Consider the following 24,438-nt stretch of genomic DNA (forward strand, 5'->3'; position numbering starts at 1 on the left):
TCGAGAGAAACGAGACGTTAAAATATAAAAATATATAATATAATTAATAAATATAATTATTTAAAATTTTAAATAAAAATATGTTATTAAATTAAGAAAATCTAAGATACAAAATCACAATGTCACATTAACAAAAAGTTTCAAAATTCAAAACAATAAAATTTTACATCAAAGTCATTCATCATAATCAATATTATCGTCATTTTCACATAAATCATCTTCATTGAATTCGTTTTTTTCCTCTTGTCCTTCGATTCCTTCCTTTTCATCAAGATATGTTTCATTCTCTATGTCTTCAACAATAGCAGGAGCCGAGCTTGATGCTTTTGCACTCATTTTTCTCTTTGACATCTGTCTTGTATATGTTTATAATTCTCCAGCACCTGAAGCTCTTGCCACATCTTCCCATGTAAATCTATCATCTTTAAATACAAGCTCGTCTTCAGCATCTTGCAAGTTAGCACCCATTTCTCCTACTAACCACTCATTTGAATCATTAATATCTTGCAATAAGATTGAATCAAATCTATTTTTCAAATCATGACGAGTCTTCAAAGCTTGATTATACTTTATGTAAACAAGATCGTGCAATCGTTGATGTTATAACCGATTTCTTCTCTTCGAGTGAATATGTCATGTCATATAATTTAAAAATATATTAATATATATATCTAAATAAATAAATTAATTAAAATAAAAATATTTAGTAATACTTACATGCTCAAAGATACTCCAGTTTCGCTCATAACCCGAAGCACTACATGTCAAACTAAGTTGACAATTCCATTTTTCGTCAATGATTGTAAAAATTTTCTCATATTTTTCTTCATTTTCATTAAAAGATCTTTTAATCGTCTCCTTTGCTCTATCCATAGCCTCATAAATATATCTCATTGCAGGCTTATTTTCATTATCCACCAACCGAAGGACTCGAACAAGAGGGCTCATTACCTTTAATATATAAACTACATGATTCCAAAAGGATGGCATTAAGATGATATCAGCAGCCCTCTTGCCTTTTGCTTCTTTTGCCCATTTGCTTGTCACCCATTTCTCAGAGGTAAACATATTTCTCAGAGTATGTTTTTGACGATGCACGCTCTGTAATGTCAAGAATGAAGTAGCAAATCGGGTAACACCATGTCTCACTAATTCTTTATTCCCTGTAAATTCTCTCATCATATTCAAAGCCCCAGTGTGATTATAAAGAAATCCAACAACAAAAGTTACCCTTTCTAAGGTTTTCTTGATTTCTAAGATCTTTCCAATATCCTCCAACATTAAATCAATACAATGTGCTGCACATGGAGTCCAATACAAGTGTTGTCTTTTTGATAAGCAATTTACCTGAGACAAAGGATAACAAAAATGGTAAGACTTAAGAGTTTAACATACTTAATTGAAGATAAAATAATTAACAAAATCAAAAGATGAATATTACCAGCTAAAACATAGTTGCTTCCATTGTCGGTTATGATTTGAATGATATTTTGTTCTCCAATTTCTTCCACGAAGTTGTCAAGTAAATCATATATCTTGTCTCCAGATTTTACAAAAGATGAAGCATCTATTGACTTCACAAACATAGTCCCTAAAGAACAATTAACCATAAAATTAATTATACTCCTGCGCCTCCTGTCAGTCCAAACATCTGACATAATAAAGTAACCATGTGTTGCCCATGATTCTTTATGACCCTTTAGTAAGTTATTTGTATAATTCAACTCTTTTTGCAGCAATGGAACTCGCATCTCATAATAACTTGGAGGTTTTAATCCTGCACCATATCTTCCAATAGCTTCAATCATATCCTTAAAACTGTCTAAACGAGTTGTACTAAGGGGAAGACCAACCTGATAGAAGAAGCGAGCAATGTGCTAAATTGTTCTTCCTCTTATTTCTTTATCACAAGCATCACTTATATTTGTTTGTCTAAATTTTGAGCCTCCTGCTTGTCCTTATTGTTTCTGGGATCCTTGACTCATATATAGATCCATCGATCCTTTTTTACCTTTCTTAGTACTCATAACTTCTTTTCCCTTTTTGTTGTATACTCTTTTTTCACTTGGGTTAATACTCAGAATAATCTTCTTCTTCGTCCCTGAGATGTTCAACATTATCTTCTAGTAAATTCCCGTAAGATTCATTCTTTTGTGTCTTCTTTTCATTCATATAACTCAACAACTCTTCTTTTACCTCAGGTGGACATTTTTTGCAAGCTGCTGCATTCTTGAAATTTCCTACTAGATGTTGTTTTGCACGAAAAATACCACCTCTAGTAGTCTTATCGCAGAATATGCAAGTCACTGCATTATGATCTTTCGGATCCTTCAAATAATTATACTTCCATGCAAGATCTTTTTTTGATACCATTGGAGACTCTATTGAGTTGCTCTCTACACTTGTCATTTATGTTGAAACCTAACAATAATTTCAAATAAATAAAAATTAATAACATTAAAATCAAAATAATATATTATTAATCTATTAATGAAAATTAATCATTTCAAAATTCAAATAAACTTAATATTAAGAGTATACTGAGCCTGACGGAGAAAGGAAGCAGCGGCGAGCGACGGTAGGAAAGGGAAAGGGAGCGAGAGGCGCGAGCAGCGAGAGGGCTCGCGGGAGTCGCGAGCAGAGGGAAGGCTCGCGGGAGGCGCGAGCAGCGGGAGTCGCGAGCAGAGGGAAGGCTCGCGGGAGGCGCGAGCAGCGGGAGGGCTCGCGGGAGTCGCGAGCAGCGGGAGGGCTCACGATTGGGCTCGCGAGAGGCGCGAGCAGCGACAGCGACGAGGAGCGACAGCGGGAGCAGGAGCGACGAGCAGCGAGATCGGGAGCGGCGACGGGTTAGGGTTGGGTAAGGGTTATATCGGTTTAGTTGGTTCGATTGAACCAACTAATAACTGAACCAGGACCGAACCAGACCTAAAATCCTGGTTCGGTCAGTTGGTTTATCCAGGCGCTCGCCCGAAGCGCCTAGCGCCTGGGCTCGGGCGAGCGCCCAGGCGGCGCCTGTTTGAAGCGCGCCGTCTGGGACATTAGCGAGGCACTCGGGCCTCGCCTCGCCTCGCCCGAGCGCCTAGGCGAGCGCCCGAGCGCCTCTTTCAATCACTGCTTGTGATCAATAGACTTTCACGATTTTATTACCATCAGTGGACGAAATACATACTTTCTGCAACTATTTCCACCTAGGCCAATTGGGCAAAATGAGTGATTAATCTTGTACAGATGTTGTCATTTTGACATCTTGTTTTACTTTTCAACTATTCAGAGAAAAACTAATCTTGTACACAGTGATCGATAAATGGATGTTAGAGACAACAATTAACTCCTATATTGGTCATGATTGAGTTACTTGCATGGACTTTAAACTCTAGAGGAATATATGGGATATTTGCAATTCTGGAGCAGTATTTGAGAGACTTTGCAAGCTAACAGTGTTCCTTGGGCAAATGCCCTTTCTTTGAAGTAAAGGGGTTCTAGTATCTTGCCATGCTGTTGTACTACCATGTAAGGGCAATGTTAGCTTTGGATGATGCTTTAAAGAAGGGTATCGATGCATATATTAATCAAAAGTCCTTGTGAATTTTTTGATACAGTTGTGACTGGTCTATTCTTCACTTTGGGAGTTTTACTTGCTATTGTTTTTTGTGCATGTGTGATAAACTCGTGAATGTAAATTGTTACCTTAGATCTCACTCGACCTATATGAAGTAATTATTGCATGGGTGATGAAGTGGTTTGGATGGTCAAGTGATGTGAGTCAACTTATGTCTGGAAACAACTGACTGCCTTTGGGCATGTGGATAATAGTTACAAATATTCACCAACATGGCCACCAGTATCAAACTGGTCTTGTTTCATACGAAAAACCGGGAAACAGACCACTATCTAATTCAGTACTTGTTTTCAATTGCATATGCAATGAAACCAGACAGGATGATGTGATCTGAGTAGCCTTTTGTTGAACCATGCAAACCAGACTGGCCAAATCCCTCTGTAATCATCCTCTCTAGTCTCTAATGCTCTCAATCGCGAGTCCTCACTTTGATCATACTGTTATTGGTGCTTTGCCCACTGTCGAAAAAGGAGAATAAATGGAAGCTGACATAGAAAATAGGAGAGGAGGAGAAGAGGAAGAAGGAGGAATCTCAAAATGTTAATGCTCGACTGTGTTGATAGATGCCCCACCTAGGCCCACCATCACCACAGAAGAGAAGGAAATTAGAGAGAAGAACAAGAAAAAAAATGAAGAAGAATAAAGTGGAAGGTGAAAAAGGAAAAGGAAAAGTTAAAAATATGGGAAAAAGAAAAGAAAGACTAAGAAAGAAAATAGAGAAAAAAAGAAATAAAGAACCAAAAAATTATCTATTTCCTGTTTTTGAAAGATATATGGGTGATTAACTTATCTACAAATATATTTTCTTATGCAGTTTTATAAAATTTCATCAAACTCGCTGAAAACTGATCTTAACATGATGCTAGACAGAGAAAAGGAGGGAGACAGCCATGTAAGAGGTGAAGAGAGTCATGAGAAACATGGTTTGTGTATCCTATGGACCCACCATCCAAGGAGTCAGGAGCTAGTACTAGGAAAGATTTTGTCATCTTTTTTGTTATCCAAGCAGAGGACTTCTGTAACTACAAGCTGAAAGGGAATGTTGTTCTGTCAGCCTCATTGATCTAAATGTTCCACAACGTTGGTCGCATGTTTCCATTTATACTAGAAAATTGTAGTCACTTGTGCAATTTTATTTGCAATTTGGCCTGCTTCATTTTTGGCTTACAATTGGCTTACATAAACTACTGTAGATGTGTTGCGAAAACTTTAGCTGTCTATCATTTAGCATCAAATATCTTCATGAGTTGAAGTATTGTACGTCTTTTCCATTACTATTTAGTCATTTATATATTAGGAGTTTACAAGTGGTCAAATGAAGTTCCCGCAACAAGTTCTTTTATCTCTCTAACCATTAACTTGTAACTTGTTCTTCATCAACTTTCTTTAATGAGTTGGTTGGTAATTAAACTTCAGTCAACTAAAGATCAATTTCTTGTAGGCTGAAAGAGTTCCACGCCTATGAGTTTGACTTATGCAGCAAAGAGCAGGAAGTATTTGAGGAGGCATAATAACCGTGGGAGATTGCTGCCCCATGATCCTCAAATAATCAATGATATACCACCAATCTGTAAGTTCTTCTATGGTCTTTTGCCATAGAAGTTTACTTTGGTTACTTGGTTTCAATACTTTTAGTTCTTTCCATGCCTACTGTACTGGATTTCATTTGAGCTAATGTAGCTTAAGTTTCTTTTAATGGATGTGGAAATAATATCTTGTGAAATGAAGTGTTCTCTTATTGTCGATATCGATTCTTGCCGACTTTTCATTAGTGTTTGTTTTCTTCACCTTTATCTGGTCAGGCAGATGCTAAGTACTTGTGATCCATCCACCAAATGGTCATTCCTTTGGCATGAGGCTGACTTCTTGGTGTGTTTGTTTATTGACAATTAAACAAGAAATATTTTAGCAAATTTGCATTATGTGCCAAAAAATTATTGATTTTTGTTTTCTTTATCTAAATTAAAGTTTAGTGTATATATATATATGCCTTCTGAATCTAAAATTTTTAATATGCAATATGTATGATTATTCTATTTCAGTTACCATAAGTTAATTGAATGCTAGAACTTTAGTTTATATTAGTTTCTTTTAGAAGTTTATTATGATGGTCAGTTAACTGTTTGTTAAACTTTTATATTAGTATATTTTAGTATTATTTAACCAAAGCTTGTTATACTGTGTGTATATTTTTCCTGTTGTTGAGTTAGATTATTTCCTGCATGACAAATATTTATCATTCGAAAAGAAGAAAAAGAAATACAGAAACAACATATGTATAGAACATTTCATTGAGATAATGATTTTCCAAATCACTCAAAAATGGAATATTCCAATGTTTCTTTCATCTAACTTTCACCTTTTTTACATACTTCTTCAAAATCTGTTACTGATTCTACCTAGCAATCACAAATTTGTATTTCATTTTTTATAATACATTGATATTTAATAAATTATTTTTGTGGGACATATATAATGTCTTGGGTTATCTATGTACTTTCTTTAATAGAAATTTTACACAAAATATTAGTTTTTGAATAATCACACATGCTCATATTTTAATGTGTAGATTTGATATAAAAAATATATAAATGCAAAAAAAAAAGATGAAAAGAGCTTCAACAAGGGTGATCTTAGAGAACAGTGTATGCAATCACCACTATATCATTTTGTGTTGATGTGATATGGTTCCTGTGGTTATATATATGTTAATTTTCATCATATGCGTCTCAACATTGGTAACTATATTATATCGGTACAATTTTGATTTGAACCTTCTACTTCTTCTATTTACTATTATCGATATTTGTATTTTTATGATTATATATATATATATATATATATATATATATATATATATATATTAATTGTTTACTTGGATGGACAAAACGAAATTGAATTGTGCCGTCTTATAAAACTACATCTTCTCTCGTTATCTTACCATTAATCATTAAATACAAGTCTGACTCCGGGCTGTCAACACCAACTGTATTTATTATTCTTTGGCTGTCACGGAAAGGCGAGTTCAACTCTCACATCACAACCGTCTATCGATTCTAACTTAGCATCTTAACCGTCCATTTCCAGGAGCCTTAACCTCCTTTGGTTCTCACCGATCTCAATGGACGGTTAGGATGTTAGTAGAGGAAGGATGAACGGTGTAAGATGCGAGAGATATGAACCTGACCGAAGGAGTCGGGGAGGCGAGACTTTGAGTCCGGGCTGTCTCTTGCCGGACAGGATACAAACTGTTTGACCACTGAAAAGACGGCTGCTGTCTTTGTTTTGTTGAGCATCAAACGGCAACTGACGGGCACTTCCCCTTTCTCCTCCGTTTCGCTGTCCCTTTCCATTGAAGACGACGCCGACGACTTGGAGCGCACGGCGGAAGAGAAACCATAGCACAGACAGGAAAAATCGACACACTCAAAGGGAAACCGTATACGATCGAGAGAGAGAGGACAACCAAAGCGAATCGAAATCTCCATCAAGTGAGGCGAAGACAGCGCCAGCGCCGCCCATAGACCTCTTCCCTTCCTCCCCTTTAGATTCGATGTGACGATTCCTCCTGCCCGAACGCTAATCCCTTTTGATCTTGATTCCCTCCTCGTTCAATCAACCCTAGCCCCCAAAATTTGATCTTTGTTTGCCCCCCCGTTCCCCTCCATGGCCGCCGACGCCCCCGCTAAGTTCCGCTCGTCGGACCTCCTCCCTGCTGCCGGCGACCTCGGCGTCGTGCAGCACGACGGCCTCCGCTTCTGGCAGTTCATGGTTGCCGGATCCGTCGCCGGTCTCGTGGAGCACACCGCCATGTTCCCCGTCGACACACTCAAGACCCGGATGCAGGCGGGGTCGCCCCCCTGCCAGCCGCTGGTCGGCCTCCGCCAGACACTCCGCGCCGTCGTTAGCGCCGAGGGTCCCCTCGGTCTCTACCGCGGCGTCGGCGCCATGGGCCTTGGCGCCGGCCCCGCCCACGCCGTCTACTTCTCCGTCTACGAGCTATCCAAGGAATCCCTGTCCAGAGAGAACCCCAACAATCCGGCCGTCCACGCCGCCTCCGGGGTTCTCGCTACCATCGCAAGCGACGCCGTATTCACGCCCATGGACACCGTGAAGCAACGGCTGCAGCTGAAGGGTAGCCCGTACAAAGGGGTCGTGGACTGCGTCTCCAGGGTTCTGACGGAGGAGGGGATCAGGGCGTTCTACGCGTCGTATAAGACTACCGTGATCATGAACGCCCCCTACACTGCGGTGCATTTTGCAACTTATGAGGCGGCAAAGAGGGCGCTGATGGAGATCTCGCCTGAGAGTGCGACTGACGAGCGTCTGGTGGTGCATGCCACTGCTGGCGCTGCAGCAGGTGCCTTGGCAGCGGCTGTCACCACACCTCTTGATGTGGTCAAGACACAGTTGCAGTGTCAGGTAAAGCGTCTAAGCCAATCTATGTAATTAGTATCTTAAAGGTAGCATTTTGGTTCTAAGTATATGCAGTTCTCATCTTGATTGTTTGTTCCATCTAGTTGTGCTTAATCTCTGAACCACTGTTGTGTCCCCAATACTGAGGCACTTGATTTTGCCAACAAAGTAGTTGATATCATTGTGTTTTTGCTTGTACCTCACATAGAGTCAAAATATCACCTGATGCATTAGATTATGCAGATAATCGGATGAGAATGCTCTGGGAATCATTTAGACTTACTATATCTTCATGTAAGATGACAAATTAGATACAAGGGGCAGAAGTGTTGTATTATTACTAATGAAAGTTTAAGATTCCTTGCAGAGACAGCCACTAAAAGGAGGCATTATTGTCTATGACTTGTACAAGTCTTTGGCTGTGATTATGGTTTAAAAAAAGTTATGGAAGACGATGTTAGCTCGTGAAAGATTTTCTTATATTTGGTTGCATCATAGGCTCTTCAAGGGTCATGTAGTGTGTTACATAAATTTTCATCTGCCTTAAGGATACACATTATATGGAGTTAATCGTTGCAAGCAATATCTCAGTACGAGCTTCCGTTATGCCTTCCATGCCATATGTCATTGTAAATGCATCCTTCTCATGGATACTTTTATAGATGGAAGTGAACAAGATGACTAGATTCTTATTCTCAGCCTGAAAGCAAATATGCTTTTTTAGAGCCACCAACAGAGAATTCTGAATTAAAACAGGAAGTACTGAATTTTTATGTCAGCTGATATGAAGTGATGATTGCATTATGTGTTAAAAGAGGATGTCGGTAGGAAAGACAACAGCAACAAAGTACGCAGTATAGGGGAAGTCAACAGAAAAAAGCGCACACAGCATAACTACACCAATCTTTACTAGCCAGTTTCTGACATGAGAAGGCTATGCCATTAATCACTACAGTGAATTTCATGACAACTTTCCCTTTCCCTGCAGGTTTAACTGGCAATACCTCCCGATAGAAAAGAAAGGGAGTTAAATGGTGTTCAGACTAAGAAATGTATGCCAGCCAGCAGCCAGTACATATAAATTGTAGTTCCTTGTATACAACACTTTGCTGGAGCTCAAATTACAACTGCAGTATCAGTTTTTGCAACAAGAAACGGACTATAATACTCATAAATCTTTTAAAAGAAAAATATATCGAGATTTTGGGACAAGCATGAGTGTTAAATAATGCTGGAGTGTTTTGGTTTCAACGTAACACTCTCGGCCATTAGTTTCTTTAGGTCCTTGTTCTTTTAATAGGATCATTACATGCAACTGCAAGAGTTGATTGACATCCTGTCTTTGTGTACAATTTGATATCCTGGATCAATAATCTTTGTCTATGATAAAGAGATTAAAGGGTTTCCTAGTGTGGATCAAAGAGATGCCAAGCCTAGATCTTTTCTTATCCTCAATCATATTAAAAATTTCTAGTGTCCTATAGAAAAAAAAAACACAAGGAAAGATTTTGTTGCTCCATTAGTATTATTAGTAGAATATAGTCATGTAAAGGTATTTGTCCCTTCAGTCACAGATGGTCGTCGTGCACTTGCAACACATTCGTCAACGGACCATTTGTTGCTTTTGTTTACTTGTACACATGTTTGGTGGCATGTTTTGCCTTGTTTTTGTGTGTTTTTGCTTGAAAAATATGAGTAGAAATAGTTTGCAGGGCTGCAGAGCGACCACTCACCAGAATGGGTAAAATTGTCCCACAATGGCCTAATTTTTGCGTGTCATGACCTGTTTTTGCATGTTATAGTGCGGTGCGAAACGTCAGTCATTTTAGCACCCTAGAACCCACCGGGTGACACAAGGCCAAATGAGGGTTTTTGGTAGTGTTGGGTGTTGATTAGATTCATAAGTTCACATGTAAGGTATATGAGGACTTGCTAACATGCCCGACACCCAATGAGCAATTATTTATGGACTTGCGATGGAGGACCCATTCAAATGGACAAATTGAAGGTGCAGGCTTTAACGGTATAGCAAATACCAAAGAAGGTACTGGAGCTAAGATCCTTCATTGGTTTCATCAACTATTATCAGTGCTTCAATGTTGGATACTTGAAGCGCGTAGCTCCACTAATGGAGTTGCTGAAGGAATAGCCTTGGCCATGGTCAGACAAATGTGAAGCGACATTCCAAGACCTAAAGGCTATTATTAGAAGAACTGGTACTTCAATTATACTATGGTAAGCCTTTCGAAGTCCACATTAATGTTTTAGACTTCGCTATTGGAGTACTTATGTAGGAGGGTCACCTGGTGATCTATAATAGTTGCAAACTCAATGGGACTGAGCAACGGTATCCAGTGCACGAGAAGGAGATGACAGCAGTAGTCCACTGTCTATGAGTATAGCGGTGCTGCCTTCTCGGAACGCGATTTGTGCTAAGGACGGACAATATCACATTGAGTTACTTCCAAACTCAAATGAAGCTCTTCTTAAAGCAAGCATAGTGACAGGACTTCATGGATGAATTTGATATGGCAATGAAGTACAAGCCTAGAAGAGCAAATGTCATGGCCGATATATTGAGTAAGAAAGTAGAGCTGATGAATGTCGTGCAACTGAAAGGCGGAGGCCAAGCAAGTCAGTTGCATTCCAACTTCCTTTCCAGGATCAGGGATGAATTATACATTGATCCCCAAGCAATAACCCTAGTGCAACTAATCAAAGAAGGTAAGGCACAATGACTTTGGTTCCAGGAAGGATTCATCTACACCAAAGAGAATAGAGTTTATGCTCCCCGGGTGGACAATTTGAGACATAAACTCTTGAGAGAGTATTACAATTCCCCTTGAGCAAGACATGCGAGTATTCACCGAACATTGGCTCTCGTAGAAAGGGCTTTCTATTGGCCGAAGATGAGAATTGATGTAGAGGAATATGTTCGAACATGTCTTACTTGCGAACAAGATAAGGGTAGCGGAAGCCAATGAGACTTTTGGAGACATTGCTTATACCAGAAAGATCATGAAAGACCATTTTCTTGGACTTCATATCAAGCTTGCCGACAGTCGGGAGACTTAGATCAATACTCATGGTGGTCGATCAGTTTTCAAAGTATGCAACATTCATTGTTGCACCCATATACTACTCAGCGGAGGAGGCGACTAAGTTGATAATGAAGAATGTGGTGAAGTATTAGGGAGTTCCACATAATATCATCAACGATCGAGATGCACGGTTCTTGGGATGGTTTTGGATTGAGCTGTTCAAAATGCTGGGGTCTAAGTTATGCTTCTCAAGTCTCCACCCCTAGATGGATGGCTAGACTAAAATAATAAATTTGTTCATTGAGTAATATCTTTGCTACTACATGAGTGTCAATCAACAGGATTGGGTGAAGTTGTTGGACAGAGTCCAATTCTTCTACAACTTGTCGATCGTCGCACACCCTTAACGAACCGTTTGTCGCTTTTATTTACTTGTACATATGTTTAGCAGTGTGTTTTGTTTTGTTTTTGTGTGTTTTTATTTGAAAACTATGGGCTAGAATAGTTTGCAGGGCTGTAGAGTAATCACTCACCAGAATGGGCAAAACTGCCCCAGAATGGTCTACATTTTGTGTGCCTCGGCTTGTTTTTTGCAGGCTACGGTGTAGTGTGAAACATCAGCCATCTCAGCACCCTAGAATCACCGAGGTGGCACAAGGCTGGATGGGGGTTTGGGGTAGTGTTAGGGCGTTGATAGAATTTACAAGTTTGCACGTAAAGTCTATGAGGACTTGGCAAAGTGCCTGATAACCGATGAGCAGCCATTTGTGGACTTGCGACTGTTCGTTTGTCTTCTAAAGTCATTGTTTTCTCTTTTCTCTCTTTTCTCTCTTGTACACCAATTGTTTGTTGAAATACTTGTTAAACTGTCCCTTTTGCGAGACATCGAGACTTGTCCATCGCTCGTTTTTGGAACTAATCAATTTGCTCTTTATAGGTCCTTCGGGACTTAAGTGAGGTTGCAATTATGTTGACCCTTTGCAGATGGATAACGCAAGGGTGCCTCACGACTTAGGCAATTCCAGTTAAGTTCGTGACACTTTGGTGCTTACAGATACACTAGCTTATCTTTTGCTTTATTGATATGTTTTTTAGAACCTTAGTGATGCATCTAGGGAGTTGTAAAATTTAGGGTTTTGGCTTGTATTTTGCTTCAAATTTGTTTCTTGAAAAAAATTTAACTTGTTTATATTGGCCTTACTGTATCCAACGAGGGTCGTATTGACACTTCGAGTAGTTCTTGTACTTCATGGTGTGACTTTTTGTTTTTGTTTTTGTTTCTAGTTAATGCCACCCCATCCAATGTGCAGATTCCTGCATGTTGCCTCCATATATAATATATGTGGTACAGCTTTTGACCAATCAACATGTGGAGCTTCATGGATTGCTCTTGAATGGAATTTTTAGCTGGGTCCACACTTTTCCTTATTTCCCTTCAGCTCTTCAACCAAACATCCTTACAAATTTTCTCATCCTGCAGAAACCACCAAATTCTTGTTTGTTAAATTTCATCACACTTTTCTTGTTAAATCAGGTCGGCACTTCTCTAATTCCCTAATGTTCATAACTAATTGCATATGATTAAAAAAGGCCACAAAGCATGACTGTAGCATCGTCCTTCTTTGCAAAGCTTGATTTCGAGGATAACTTTTATCTGTATCTGAAACTAGGTCAATCTATGGTTCTGCATCATATGCAAAGCTCTGTAGCTCCTAAAGGTTGAAGAGTATCTGTTCCTGGCAGAGCTGATGATTATTGTTAGCTGGATTGCTATGATATCAAAAGATATATCACAGGAAGCTTCATTAATGGAAAAAGGAAAATTGGCAAAGCTTCACTTTGGGATTTTATCCAATGATATTCCCCATCTTTCTGATGTGATATGTCTTGCATTTGCTCTTTTACAAGAAAAGTTGTCAGGATATTATTATCAGTCCTTTTCTTGCATACTGTAGCTTTGGACTTGTGTTTCAAGTCCTTCTGATTTTCTTGACTCATCTGATACTGCCTTTATGTGCTTCTTTTCAACTCCATCGAGTGCTCTATGATATTTTGAAGTAGCAGATGATGCATTCACATATTCAGCATTGGTTTTTTGTTATTTAAAGTTCTAGTTGGTTCCTTTGTTTTCCTTGAGCAGGGTGTTTGCGGTTGTGATCGATTCTCAAGCAGCTCTACAAGTGAGGTTATACGGGCTATAATAGGGCGCGATGGATATGTTGGCCTGATGAGGGGTTGGAAACCTAGAATGCTATTTCATGCACCAGCAGCAGCCATTTGCTGGTCTACATATGAAGCAACAAAGTCATTTTTTCAAAAGCGGAATGACCAAAAGTGATCAAATCATCTGAAGATCTCACAGGGCTTCTTTTTTTTTTCTCGTCTTGTTAATTTTTCTTCCTTATAGTTCTTAATCTTATACAGAGAGAGAGATGCATCGTCGCCCGATAAAAGCAATCATCCATAATGCATGCTATGGTAGCTGTTGCTATCGATGTGGATTTATTCCCAATCCTGTTTGAAAATTGTTGCAGCATAAATTTTCTTGCTGTTAAAAATAAGTGCAAATCATGTTTCAAGGTGGGGATCCGATATGGATTATCGTTTTATGATCTCATAAACTTGTGCCAAATAGGAAGGGCTTAAATTTGTTGAGAAAGCATGTTTGCAAGAAGCGTGGGTTTTTGTTGTATCTGTCTGCCAGACTAATCCAACATGAGCTAACAGATGATGTTACTTTGCTTCCCAAGCCTGTGATACATTTGACTTGTTTGTTTTTGTGATTTCAGAATCCAACATGAGACAACACTCTCAAGAGGACAACCATTTGGTGGCACCGTTGCTCTCGCCTCCCCTCTGTGATCCAAAGTGGGTTCAAAGTTCTTGAAGAACATACATAATCAAAGAATGAAAAAGATTGTTTTGAGTGTGTTAATGCCCAAGTAAGTCCGAAGAGTATATCAAGTGAGATGCTCCAAATAATTTTAATTTGTTTCGACTAATATGTTGTGAATAGAAATCCAATATCTTTTACTATGAGAATAAATTTTAAAATTTTAAATTGAGAACTGTATCTGCGATCGTTTTGTTGGTCTGTTTGTCTCCGATAATTAATTCTTGTCGATCAATAACAATAGTAGGAAAATTTGTATAATAATGACATACAAAAACAAAGTTAGGGTGTAAAGAAGACATGTTGACAACATCCCATTGGCAATCTAATTTACCATCTCGAAGAAACCTGAAAATTTCATGCATCCTTATTTTCTTCAATCCTGTCGGGAAAATGGATTTTTGATCTCTCAGGATATTTAGGTCTTTGATTCTTTTGATATCAACCCGAACACTGAGAAGTTGTGACTTTTGGTCTATAGATATCAATAGAAAATTTCAAGTCTTTTATAGTTTACAGTCGTATAATATTCTTTACAAAATAAATAGAGATTATAATTTTTATACCTAATAATCACTATGGCATCAGTGTATGCAACTCCAAAAATATCAAAATGATGATATGAATTTACTTTTTCTCTTTAAATATACTATAATTGTCTTATAATTTATTGCCAATATGAGGAAAGATTTCATTATATCGACTCTTATCCTTTGCCTCGACGGATTGATCCTCGAAAATAGTCGTCCAAGTGAATTTTAATCCAACAATTTGTTGATGATGGAAATGGAACCATTCAATAATTTTTCATTATTATTTCAATCATAAACCGTGAGTATCCTTTAAGCAATGAATTCATAGTTTATGATACATTTATTGTGAGCATGGTATAGCAACAACTAAGGAAAAATATAAGTCTCTATTTCTCCTTCTCAACATCAAACATCTGAAAACCTTTTTATAATCTTCTGCATTCATTCATTTAACTTATAGATAGTAATAGCTTTAGCAGCATCTTAGAAAACACACATCAGTTACAAGAACTTTGGAAAGATTAATCATGATTTACTTGTAGGTGATAGAAGATAAGATTTTCTCAATTATACGAGGAAATCTCTTTATTCTGTCGAGGAAAATCCTCCATAAGGAAATCATTCTTCATAAATAAGAGAATGACATGTTAATGTATTGAAGCTAAAGTTATTTCAATAAAACAGATCTTCAAGAATTCCTATCAACTGAATGGTAGCGTCATAGATCTTTTAATTTCCTTATAAATGAAACTATATGAATGTCGATGATCATCACAAACTTGGTTAAGTTAATCTCATATGAGATTAACTAACTTTTCATGTAAGATACAAAGGACTGAAATCATTTTTGAATATATATAAGAATCATATTTCGTTTATCAAAACAAAACATCATCTTTAATATTTTTTTTCTTCAACAATAAAAGCACTGTATAGTCATTCTATATGATCGCCATTTAATTTTGTCAAACTAGGTTGATGTTCTTTAGAGAACTTTGCAATTCTAAAACTACCGGTGGTTCTATTACAAGTTACTATCATCGTTCCGTGATATGGAGCTACACATTGGCCTTCATCTTATAACTTCTAGTTTTCTTCAAACCATACCCTTTTGAGATTTTTAAAATATTTTTATCTCAAAATACTTATAGAAAGTTCAAATTGTGCTAAATATTATAATATATTCAATATAGCCTAATAGGACATACTGTGGATCTCACCATGTGGACACGCATGGTAACCACGTCAACGCAAATATAAAACCTCGGGACGAAGATGGGATGTCACGTCAAACGTGCTACCACAGACTCAGGACGATGGTCGCCCTCCTCCCACGTTGTTTGGAGCCACACGAGCCAGTGTCGTCCCAACAAGGGCCGCTCCAAAAAGCTCGGGACGATGACGATCATCCTAAAAGTACGAAATCGTCACTCGAAGAGTTAACCGTCGCATGCAGATTACGTATGGTCAAACCTCGGGCACCAGAATAAAAACCCTCAACCAACATTTGGTAAGGGGGCGCGAGCTTTCTCCAAAAGTCCACTGACTTAATCTTTCGAGGGGCCTAAGTCGAGAAACTCATCCCCTCCTGACCTAGGCTAATGTGTAAGAACCCGACAGCAACGAAGCAGAGCGTGCCCACTAAAGAGCCACATCCAGAACTAACCACTAGCTTAGCCAGTTCCCGACCAAGGCTTGATCACCGAGACGATACTGGACATCGACAATTTGAGCCATGTTGACTCATCGACCACGGTGTAAGGTTCACCAACATAACTTACTTATTAATTTTAATATTATTTAAAAACTATATATATATATATATATATATATATATATATATATATATATATATATATATATATATATATATATATATATATATGAACAACGAAAAGATCATTGAATAATGGCATTAACCTTACTCGGTCAAATTTAAGGTAAATTTATCATCTTCAACATAATAAATAAAGACATTTAACATATCAAACAACTCTATTAATTCAACTAGCTAGCATGCTTGTTTCTTCAATATTTTTATCATACCATATCCTCGTTGAAAACAAATCACTCATAAACAGTATTTGGAATAAACATTTAGATTAAAATCACATTCAATCACTTCTCTTTCTCTTTCTTCGGCTCGTTTATTTTCAAAATCACCACTTTCATTGTTTCCATCATAATGAAATAGGTTATACGAGTGTACATCTTGATTGTCAAACTAGACTTTCACTTGGATTGATGTCCATCTTAAATATTGATTGTCAATATAATCGAGAACCAAAAAAATTTCATTGAGAAGAGAATCACCCCACCCCCTATGATGAAATCACTAGAACAACACAGTAGTAGCAACAAGGATGTAAGCTAGAATTTATTAGTATACAAGTTATAGGAGTCGAACGTATACCAAAAACATCACTCCTATGGAATTCCACTTGCATTCGACATCAATTTTATCAAAATGATAATCAAAGAGAGAATTTAATTGAAGAAAAATGTTAGTATCTGATCCCTTTTGCCACTTCAAAAAAGTGTGCAACATTTTCCTCGGGGGTTCCCACTACAATGCCATGACCGAGGTTCAATATATGCTTGCTGCTACCTGCCTTTCTTACTGTATCATTAATTCGCTTGGTTATAAACTCCGTTGATCCAAAAAGAACACCAGGGTCGACATTTCCCTGGACTGCGATATCGGATCCCAGTCTTCTCCTACCTTCAGCCATGTCTACTGTCCAGTCCAAGCTGACAACATCGACGCCTGTCGATGGAAGTCTCTCGAGCAAGCCTCCTGAACCACTTGCATAAAGAATCAATGGTAGATCAGGGTGTGTCTTCTTCACTGAAACCACAATTTGTTTCAAATAAGGCAAACTAAATTCTTCAAAGTCAACGGGACTTAGTTCGGTCGCCCAAGAATCAAAAATCTGGACAGCTTGTGCCCCATTGTCAGCTTGATACTTGATGTACTGGGCCATAGAATTTGTAAATTTCTGTAACAGTGAATGTAGAACCTACAAAAGAAACATGGTGTCCAATAAGGATCACTAAAATTAAAGACATGCTTATGGAGCTAGCATCTGAAACGAAGAACTAATGGATCAAGAGGTATTCATCATGTTTTCGAGTATCTTTTATAAAGAACTAACAAGGTAAAATTATCTCAACTGTTTAGTTTGCAAGCAAATATCCAGCACCTTAAACTCACTTTCCAAATTATTTGATAGATGCAACAACGCTGACAAATTATGTTAGGCTATTATGATCTAACAAAGGACTGGTGAAATTGTTTCTAGTGATCCGATATTTTGCTACCCACATCACATGGCATCACGCCTTTTGACGTTAGGCTACTTCAACCTCAATCCCCTCCTTTTCAGGATGGTTTCTTTCTAGTAACATTGATTGACACCACAATGCGTTAGATTGTATCGATTCTACTGCATGGATACTTGGCTTGCTCATCAATTCTGCCACATCCAGCAGCACTTACAAGACCTCCAGGTGCTAAAAATCTGCCTCATTAATGTCCTATTGTCAATTAAGTTGAAGACACTTTTATTTCATGACCTCTATGAAGCCTCCAAATGTTTGACATCCCAACTTCATGTAACTTGACTTTTGTCTAAGACTCCATGTCCTAATTATAGCCTAATGAGCATTCAGGTACAAGGTACTCTTAAAGTTGTTAGCACTTATTTCCTTCAACTTGTTAAGCATTTAAAATAATAATTCCCAAAATGGCAACTGACAGTATTTACTACTTAGTGAGATTCAACATTATCTCTCGATGTTCTGGAAAAGGTTTCCGGTGATGGCTTGCTGAAAGAAGTCAGTCACCTAGCGAAGGTCAATCACTTTAAGTAGGATGCAGTTTAAGAATATAATACTTCGGCAAAGAGCTACAAGTTTTCACAACATATCTAGCACTGAACCCCACTAACTTGACAAATTCTGTCTTATGGAATTACTCTTTGTGCTAAGGCATCATCTGGAAATTGAGTCACTTAAGAGCTGATGAAAGCCCATCACTGTCATCATAAACCCAGACAAATAGAGTTCTATAAAATGGATGACTTAAACAACATCCCTGAAAATAAGCTTAAAACCTTGTTTGGATATGCTCTCAGAATACAGTTTCCAGCCTTACACAACCCAAAGCAAAATATATTGTTTGATGACAATGCTTTTCTCTCACATCTTAAAAATTGTTCTTAAACATTGAAGCTAGAAAATAAGTGGAGGATAACTTAGGGGGTTTCTCATTTTTAAGAAAGCTTTTTCTCCAACTATATTATATATTAGTATATTATGTGCATAAATACAAAATGATTTAACAGTACCCCATCAAATATGTCGTGGGATATAACATCATCACTAATTCAACATAATAACTTAATAATTTTATAATATAAATACAGTAGCAAAATAAAATTAATATATCATAAAATAAACTATGAAAAATAATAAATTTTATATAACAGTATAATGATATTATCTCCTCTCTAATAATATCCTGTCTCCCATTGTGAAAACAACTATCCAAATAAGACAACTACTTTCAAGAAACAATCTTCAGAATAATGTCAAAAACTGTTTTCTGAGAATATATCCAATAAAACATGTACTTAGATGCACAAAATTCAAACATATTTTCTGCTAATAAAATGTACACCTCAAAAGAAATATAAAATCAACATGTCAGAAGCTTCTTCTGGTTTATAATGCATAAGAATACCACTATTTCCATGGACAGGCTGCATATCAACCTATTGAAAAGCGATTGACTATTAAAGTAGTACTAATCTAATTAAATTGACGAAAAGACTTCTCTCGTTGTTTGCTTCAAATTATATCACTTGATTGTAGATACCTGTGGTTGAGAAAAAGCCAGCCTCTTTATCTTCGTGAAATGCTTAGATGAACCACCTTCAACGACATAAGATGCCAGGGTGAATGGAGCTCCAACAAAGCCCAGAACAGCTGCATCACTTTTAACCTGCAAAAGCAACAAAACATTTGATAATGCAAAATGCTAAAGTATTAACAGTTTACGAGCATGGACTGATGACACCATGAAGAAAATTATAAAAGATAGCAAACTGACCTCTTCCCGGAGTATTGTCAATGCTTCACCAACATATGGAACCGACTCCTCAGGAACAAACTCTCTGACTTGAGCTACATCATCAGCTGTTCTAATAGGACTGTATATTACTGGACCTTTTCCTTTAACAATGTCAAATGGTATATTCATCCCAGGAAGTGGGGTAAGGATATCTGAAAACAATATAACCTGCCAGAAAACAAATGCAATAACTGAAATCAGAAAGAACTAAACAAGTACATGGAAATGTTATTTTACCCCATCATGCATTCAGTAAAGAAAAGCCAGTTACAAATTTGTAATGGTTAAATGACAAAAGAATTATTATAACAGCATCGTTCAAACAAGCTCTTATCCTATTTCATAAGTAACATAAAGCCTCCAACTTTGGCCTAAAATACGCAATTAATTTTACCATTTAATGACCATGGTTCACCTTAGCATATACACCATGGTTGCATAAATGTACAACAAATATATTAGGCAAGTAGAACAGAAAAATCAGAACCCACAGAGCAAATAAATTAAGGATTTCACTACAGATTTCAACCAGCAGTCATAAGACAGATCTAATATGGTCTTACAAATAGAAGGGCAGAAAGGAAAGATAAAGTTTTCCACATAAAGTCTCTTACCCCATCAGGCCTGAAAACCTTCCAAGGTTGCAGAGAGATTTCAACCACAAGATCAACGTTTTCTGATCTTTCACGAAAAGAAGGATATTTTTCACAGAGCAACTGATAACTCTGTTTGGAAGAGAAAAGGTAAAGAAATAAGTAATATTGCAAACACTCTCAATTTATAGTCATGATACTTCAATATGATCTGCATGAACAGCAATTAATTTGATATAAGTAATCAATTTTGGTGCATTACTGGTGACAGGAAAGTATTAAGGGCAGCACATCAAGAAGATTAAAAAATACATTAAGTTTATGAAGTAAGTTAACAGTTGCAATTGAATCCTTATAATACATTATTGTCAATGAAAGAGGAAGAAAGTCTTAACATTTTATTTAAAATGATCCGCAATATTAAATATTCTCACTGAAACAAAATAATAGGCAAGGCTAGAATTTAAACATCAGGATGTTTATTTGAATGTTTTGCCACATCCAACAAAGATTGTATAAGTACGTCATTGCACATTAAATATGTAGACAAACACCTTCATATATATTGAATTCATGTTAGACACACCTGAACAGCTATGACATGATCTCGAGTCTATAATAGATGCTAAACTAGTTTAAGTAAATATAACTTATGCCACAGATATCCATTTTCAGTTACACATTATACTAATTAAGCGAACCTCAAGATAACAAGTTGCAAAGCATAAATGTAAGCTTTCTGCACAATCAAGTTCTTGGTCAATCTCATGCACCGACTCTATCCTTGAAATGAACCAGTGTTTTTAAAAGTGTTAGGCGCCAAGGTCCCAAAACGCTCGAGGTACTAGGCACTCGCCAAGGTGCCCGCCCAAGCTACACAATATTAAAATTAAAGAAATATATATTACGATAGATTAATATGATCATAAAAATAAAATGATACAATATGGTTTCGACTAATAGAGACTTATGTTAAACAAGTTTCTAACCAGTGCTAAATAGTTCTAAAGAGTAGACCAATATGGTGCCAAACAGTTCTAAAGAGTGGATCAATATGGTGGTAAACGGTTCTAACCAATGTTAACTAGTTCTAAAGAGGGAACTGAGAAGAGGAGTAACCAATGGCTATAGATGAAGGTGAGGGAAGGAGAGGATAGCGAACAAAGCTATGTACGAAGACGGTGGTGGTGGACAAAGCTACAGACGAAGGCATCGGCGACGAACAAAGGTAAAGGAGGTGGATGAAGCTATGAACCAAGGCGATAGAGGAAGCTGCAGGGATGGACAAAGGCGATAGCGGCGGACATAGGGTTTCACTTCGGGTTTGTCCCATTGAGTCGGGTCCCAACCCAACTTCACTTGGGCACTCGCCCAAGGTGCCCGGCGTCTAGCTCAAGCGAGTGCTTCATCGAAACGTCTTGCCCAGAGGTTTTACGAGGCGCTCGGGCCTTGCCTTGCCCGAGCGCGTAGGTGGGTGCCCGAGCACCTTTTGAAAACACTAAAATGAACTCGAATGAGCAATTAATTACCAAACTAACTGCAAGTTTAACGAGTCATTCTATGATGTCTCACCCAACAAACTATATCATAGCAGACGATATTGACTCATGATTCCATATAAGTTTTTAAAAAAGTGTGCAGCATGGTTGAGGCCATACCCAATCAGAAAATGATATTCAAATGCATGTCATGTAGTTGCCGTATCAATTAATTCATAACAGGTGAATAAATTAATGAAACATCTCACAATCTAGACTATCTATATGCTAGCATCTTAGTTGTAGCACAATCCTACCATTGCTCGACAAAAAAAGAAAAGCATATTGACATTTGGTACAGCCACTGAATAGTAATTCAAGAACCTGTAAATACTAAACTTTCTGCTGCATTTTAATTCCATAATTTGTGTATCAAAATTTATTTGTATTGAATATTTGTAAGTGTACATGAAATTAAACCGTGATATCTAAAGTTTGAGATGTACAAATAAATTCAATGGCTTTGAGAGAACTAAACACAAGCTCTGCAGGCCACAGCTGGAAACAAAGAATGCATTAGACCTGCCTTCATGTACCTCCCGGCTTGCCTCATAAGCCAAACTGGGGGTCTTTCAACTTTTTCACCACGAACAGCATTCAATAGGAGTGGTTCAGTTACACTAGCAACTTTTGGTGCTTCTATATACTCTGAAACATAGAATAAAAACTGAAAAGTTAAAACCTGAAAGACAAAGAAGCAACAATATAAATTTAGATCAGCATATTATCTTGGATCTTTTTGTTCAATCCTTTTGCAACTAGAATTTTGAATTTTAAAGGATCACATTTTATTGTCAATTTACTGCGACGAGGTACAACCAGATGCTTAGATTCGATCCCCGACTCAATGGACGTGTTAGTTGCCACTATTTGTCATAATATATATAATCCTCATGGATAGCCATCTAACTGTCATCAGCACCATCACTGACTCTCTATTTAATCTCACCATGTTTTCTCTTTTGACATCCTTCTGCTAGCTGCTAACTGCTAACAGCATCGTGCCAACGGATGTCTAGCCATCTGTACAATTCCTCTGCCTCTTTAACATTGCCGAGATCTACAATACGCTTGATAATACATTCAATTCGCAGATGCTGAATTCTTCGAAAAAGAAAACAAATCCCAACATCAACAAAATAATTGTTTGAAGAATTGACATTGACAAATACATATGAATCTACTAGGTACCAGCAATATTGGCATGGGATTACCACCAAGGCAAAAAACCCCAACATTTCAAGTCCTTTTAATCCCTATAGTCTTCTCGATTTCTAGGGGTCATCAAGATGAGAATCTAAATAACTTCCTTTTTTTTTCCAGAAAAACTATCGCCAATAACAAAACGACAAAGGAATTTGAAGCCCTAGCTCAACTGGTTGACTGAGCTCGTACAAATTAACGTAAAAAGGAAGACATAAAAAAGATGGAATTAAGGAAGAACGAGCAATTTGGTACCTCCGACGGTGCATCGGATCGCGAAGGGCTTCGATTTGGACCGAGAACTAATGGCCGAATTCCGAGCAACAGAGGCTGGCGAGTAAAGGGAAATCGGGCAACTAATGCACGACATCTTCCGGAGACTAAAATTACCCAAAAACAAGATTCAAGTCTCTTCTCTAGAAGATTTGGTAGCCGCTGCTCTCCCCCGCGCTCGCATTTACCTCTTCGCCTGCAACAAAAATTGGCCGACGAGAGAGAGGATAAATAGAGGACATTAACGACCAAATAAATTCTATTCATTAAATACCTAAAATACCCTTACATGCGGCGGCGGGAAAGCATTAACGAGCTCGCATAGGATCGGAAATCTTCGTCCTAAATGAGGGTATTATAGGTAATTTGTTATCGCTCTATCTAGCTCGTCCTCCCAACGACCAATTAGATTCGAGAGTATAGTGTTGCGGATAATGCTGTCCACTAACAACCTTTGACAAATATTTTCCTTTTAATTTTAATGCAAAAATCTCCAAATGTTGTTATCACCTCCTTTCTTCTTGGAAGTAAAACAAAATTCTCTCCATTTACTTCACCAATTTGTCTACTTTTTGTTCACTCCACAGTCAAATTGATTCAGGATTAATCAAGAATTTATAGATCACTTTATTTATTTTTTAATCAATATCATCACATGAGACATGACGTTCATTTATTTTTTTGATTTATATTAATTTGGGTGTGGCAGAGATAAATTTTGAATTTAGGACCTTTGGCTTTGTGTTACTATTTTTTTTTCAAGATTAATATTTGTTTTTTGTTTGACTAAATCTCATTGTAAATTCTGGAGATGGAAATATTTGTGTTGAGCATTGAGCTGATGATAGAAAAGCTTATTTGTCTGCAGCAGCTTAAACATGCATTCATAGATTCAGGCCTGTGATCTGTTCCATGTAAATTATAATTGTTGTCATATAAAGCAGGTTGATTGATTATATAGATTAATTTCGGGTGCATTATTCATCTGGAAAAAAAACAAAAGAGAGTAGAATTTGCATCAGAATTATCAACCAAGTTGTATAGATCCATTGAGCTTGAATCAAGGCACAGAAAAAGCTACCAGCAGATGCAGTATCAGTAATGCCCCAAACTCCATGAACTATCGAAAGATCATATATGATTCATGTGCACAAAACAGAAGTAGATCTAATTCTGTGATAAAAGTTCAAAACAT

General features: G+C 37.4%; 2 protein-coding genes and 1 long non-coding RNA gene across 3 annotated transcripts in view; 2 read left to right on the plus strand and 1 right to left on the minus strand.

Annotated features, from left to right (window-relative positions):
- LOC135615312 (uncharacterized) overlaps positions 1-5,315 on the plus strand; it is a 5,897-nt gene extending 582 nt beyond the window's left edge. Inside the window, exon 2 of the long non-coding RNA XR_010487965.1 lies at positions 5,061-5,315. This is a non-coding gene — a long non-coding RNA (uncharacterized LOC135615312). The remainder of the gene's footprint in view (positions 1-5,060) is intronic.
- A 1,623-nt stretch (positions 5,316-6,938) lies between these two features.
- LOC103974451 (uncharacterized) lies at positions 6,939-13,655 on the plus strand. Its single transcript, XM_009389288.3, has 2 exons — positions 6,939-8,041; positions 13,217-13,655. Exons 1-2 carry the CDS (start codon positions 7,286-7,288, stop codon positions 13,412-13,414), a joined length of 954 nt encoding a protein of 317 aa, XP_009387563.2. The 5' UTR covers positions 6,939-7,285; the 3' UTR covers positions 13,415-13,655.
- A 3,199-nt stretch (positions 13,656-16,854) lies between these two features.
- Positions 16,855-23,459, minus strand: LOC135615313 (uroporphyrinogen decarboxylase-like). Its single transcript, XM_065113612.1, has 6 exons — positions 23,226-23,459; positions 22,294-22,415; positions 20,251-20,361; positions 19,616-19,804; positions 19,382-19,507; positions 16,855-17,522 (listed from the first exon to the last, which is right to left on the minus strand). Exons 1-6 carry the CDS (start codon positions 23,338-23,340, stop codon positions 17,007-17,009), a joined length of 1,179 nt encoding a protein of 392 aa, XP_064969684.1. The 5' UTR covers positions 23,341-23,459; the 3' UTR covers positions 16,855-17,006.
- Positions 23,460-24,438: the final 979 nt, after the last annotated feature.

Source organism: Musa acuminata, chromosome BXJ2-6, assembly GCF_036884655.1.
Source record: "Musa acuminata AAA Group cultivar baxijiao chromosome BXJ2-6, Cavendish_Baxijiao_AAA, whole genome shotgun sequence".
Lineage (NCBI taxonomy): Eukaryota > Viridiplantae > Streptophyta > Magnoliopsida > Zingiberales > Musaceae > Musa > Musa acuminata.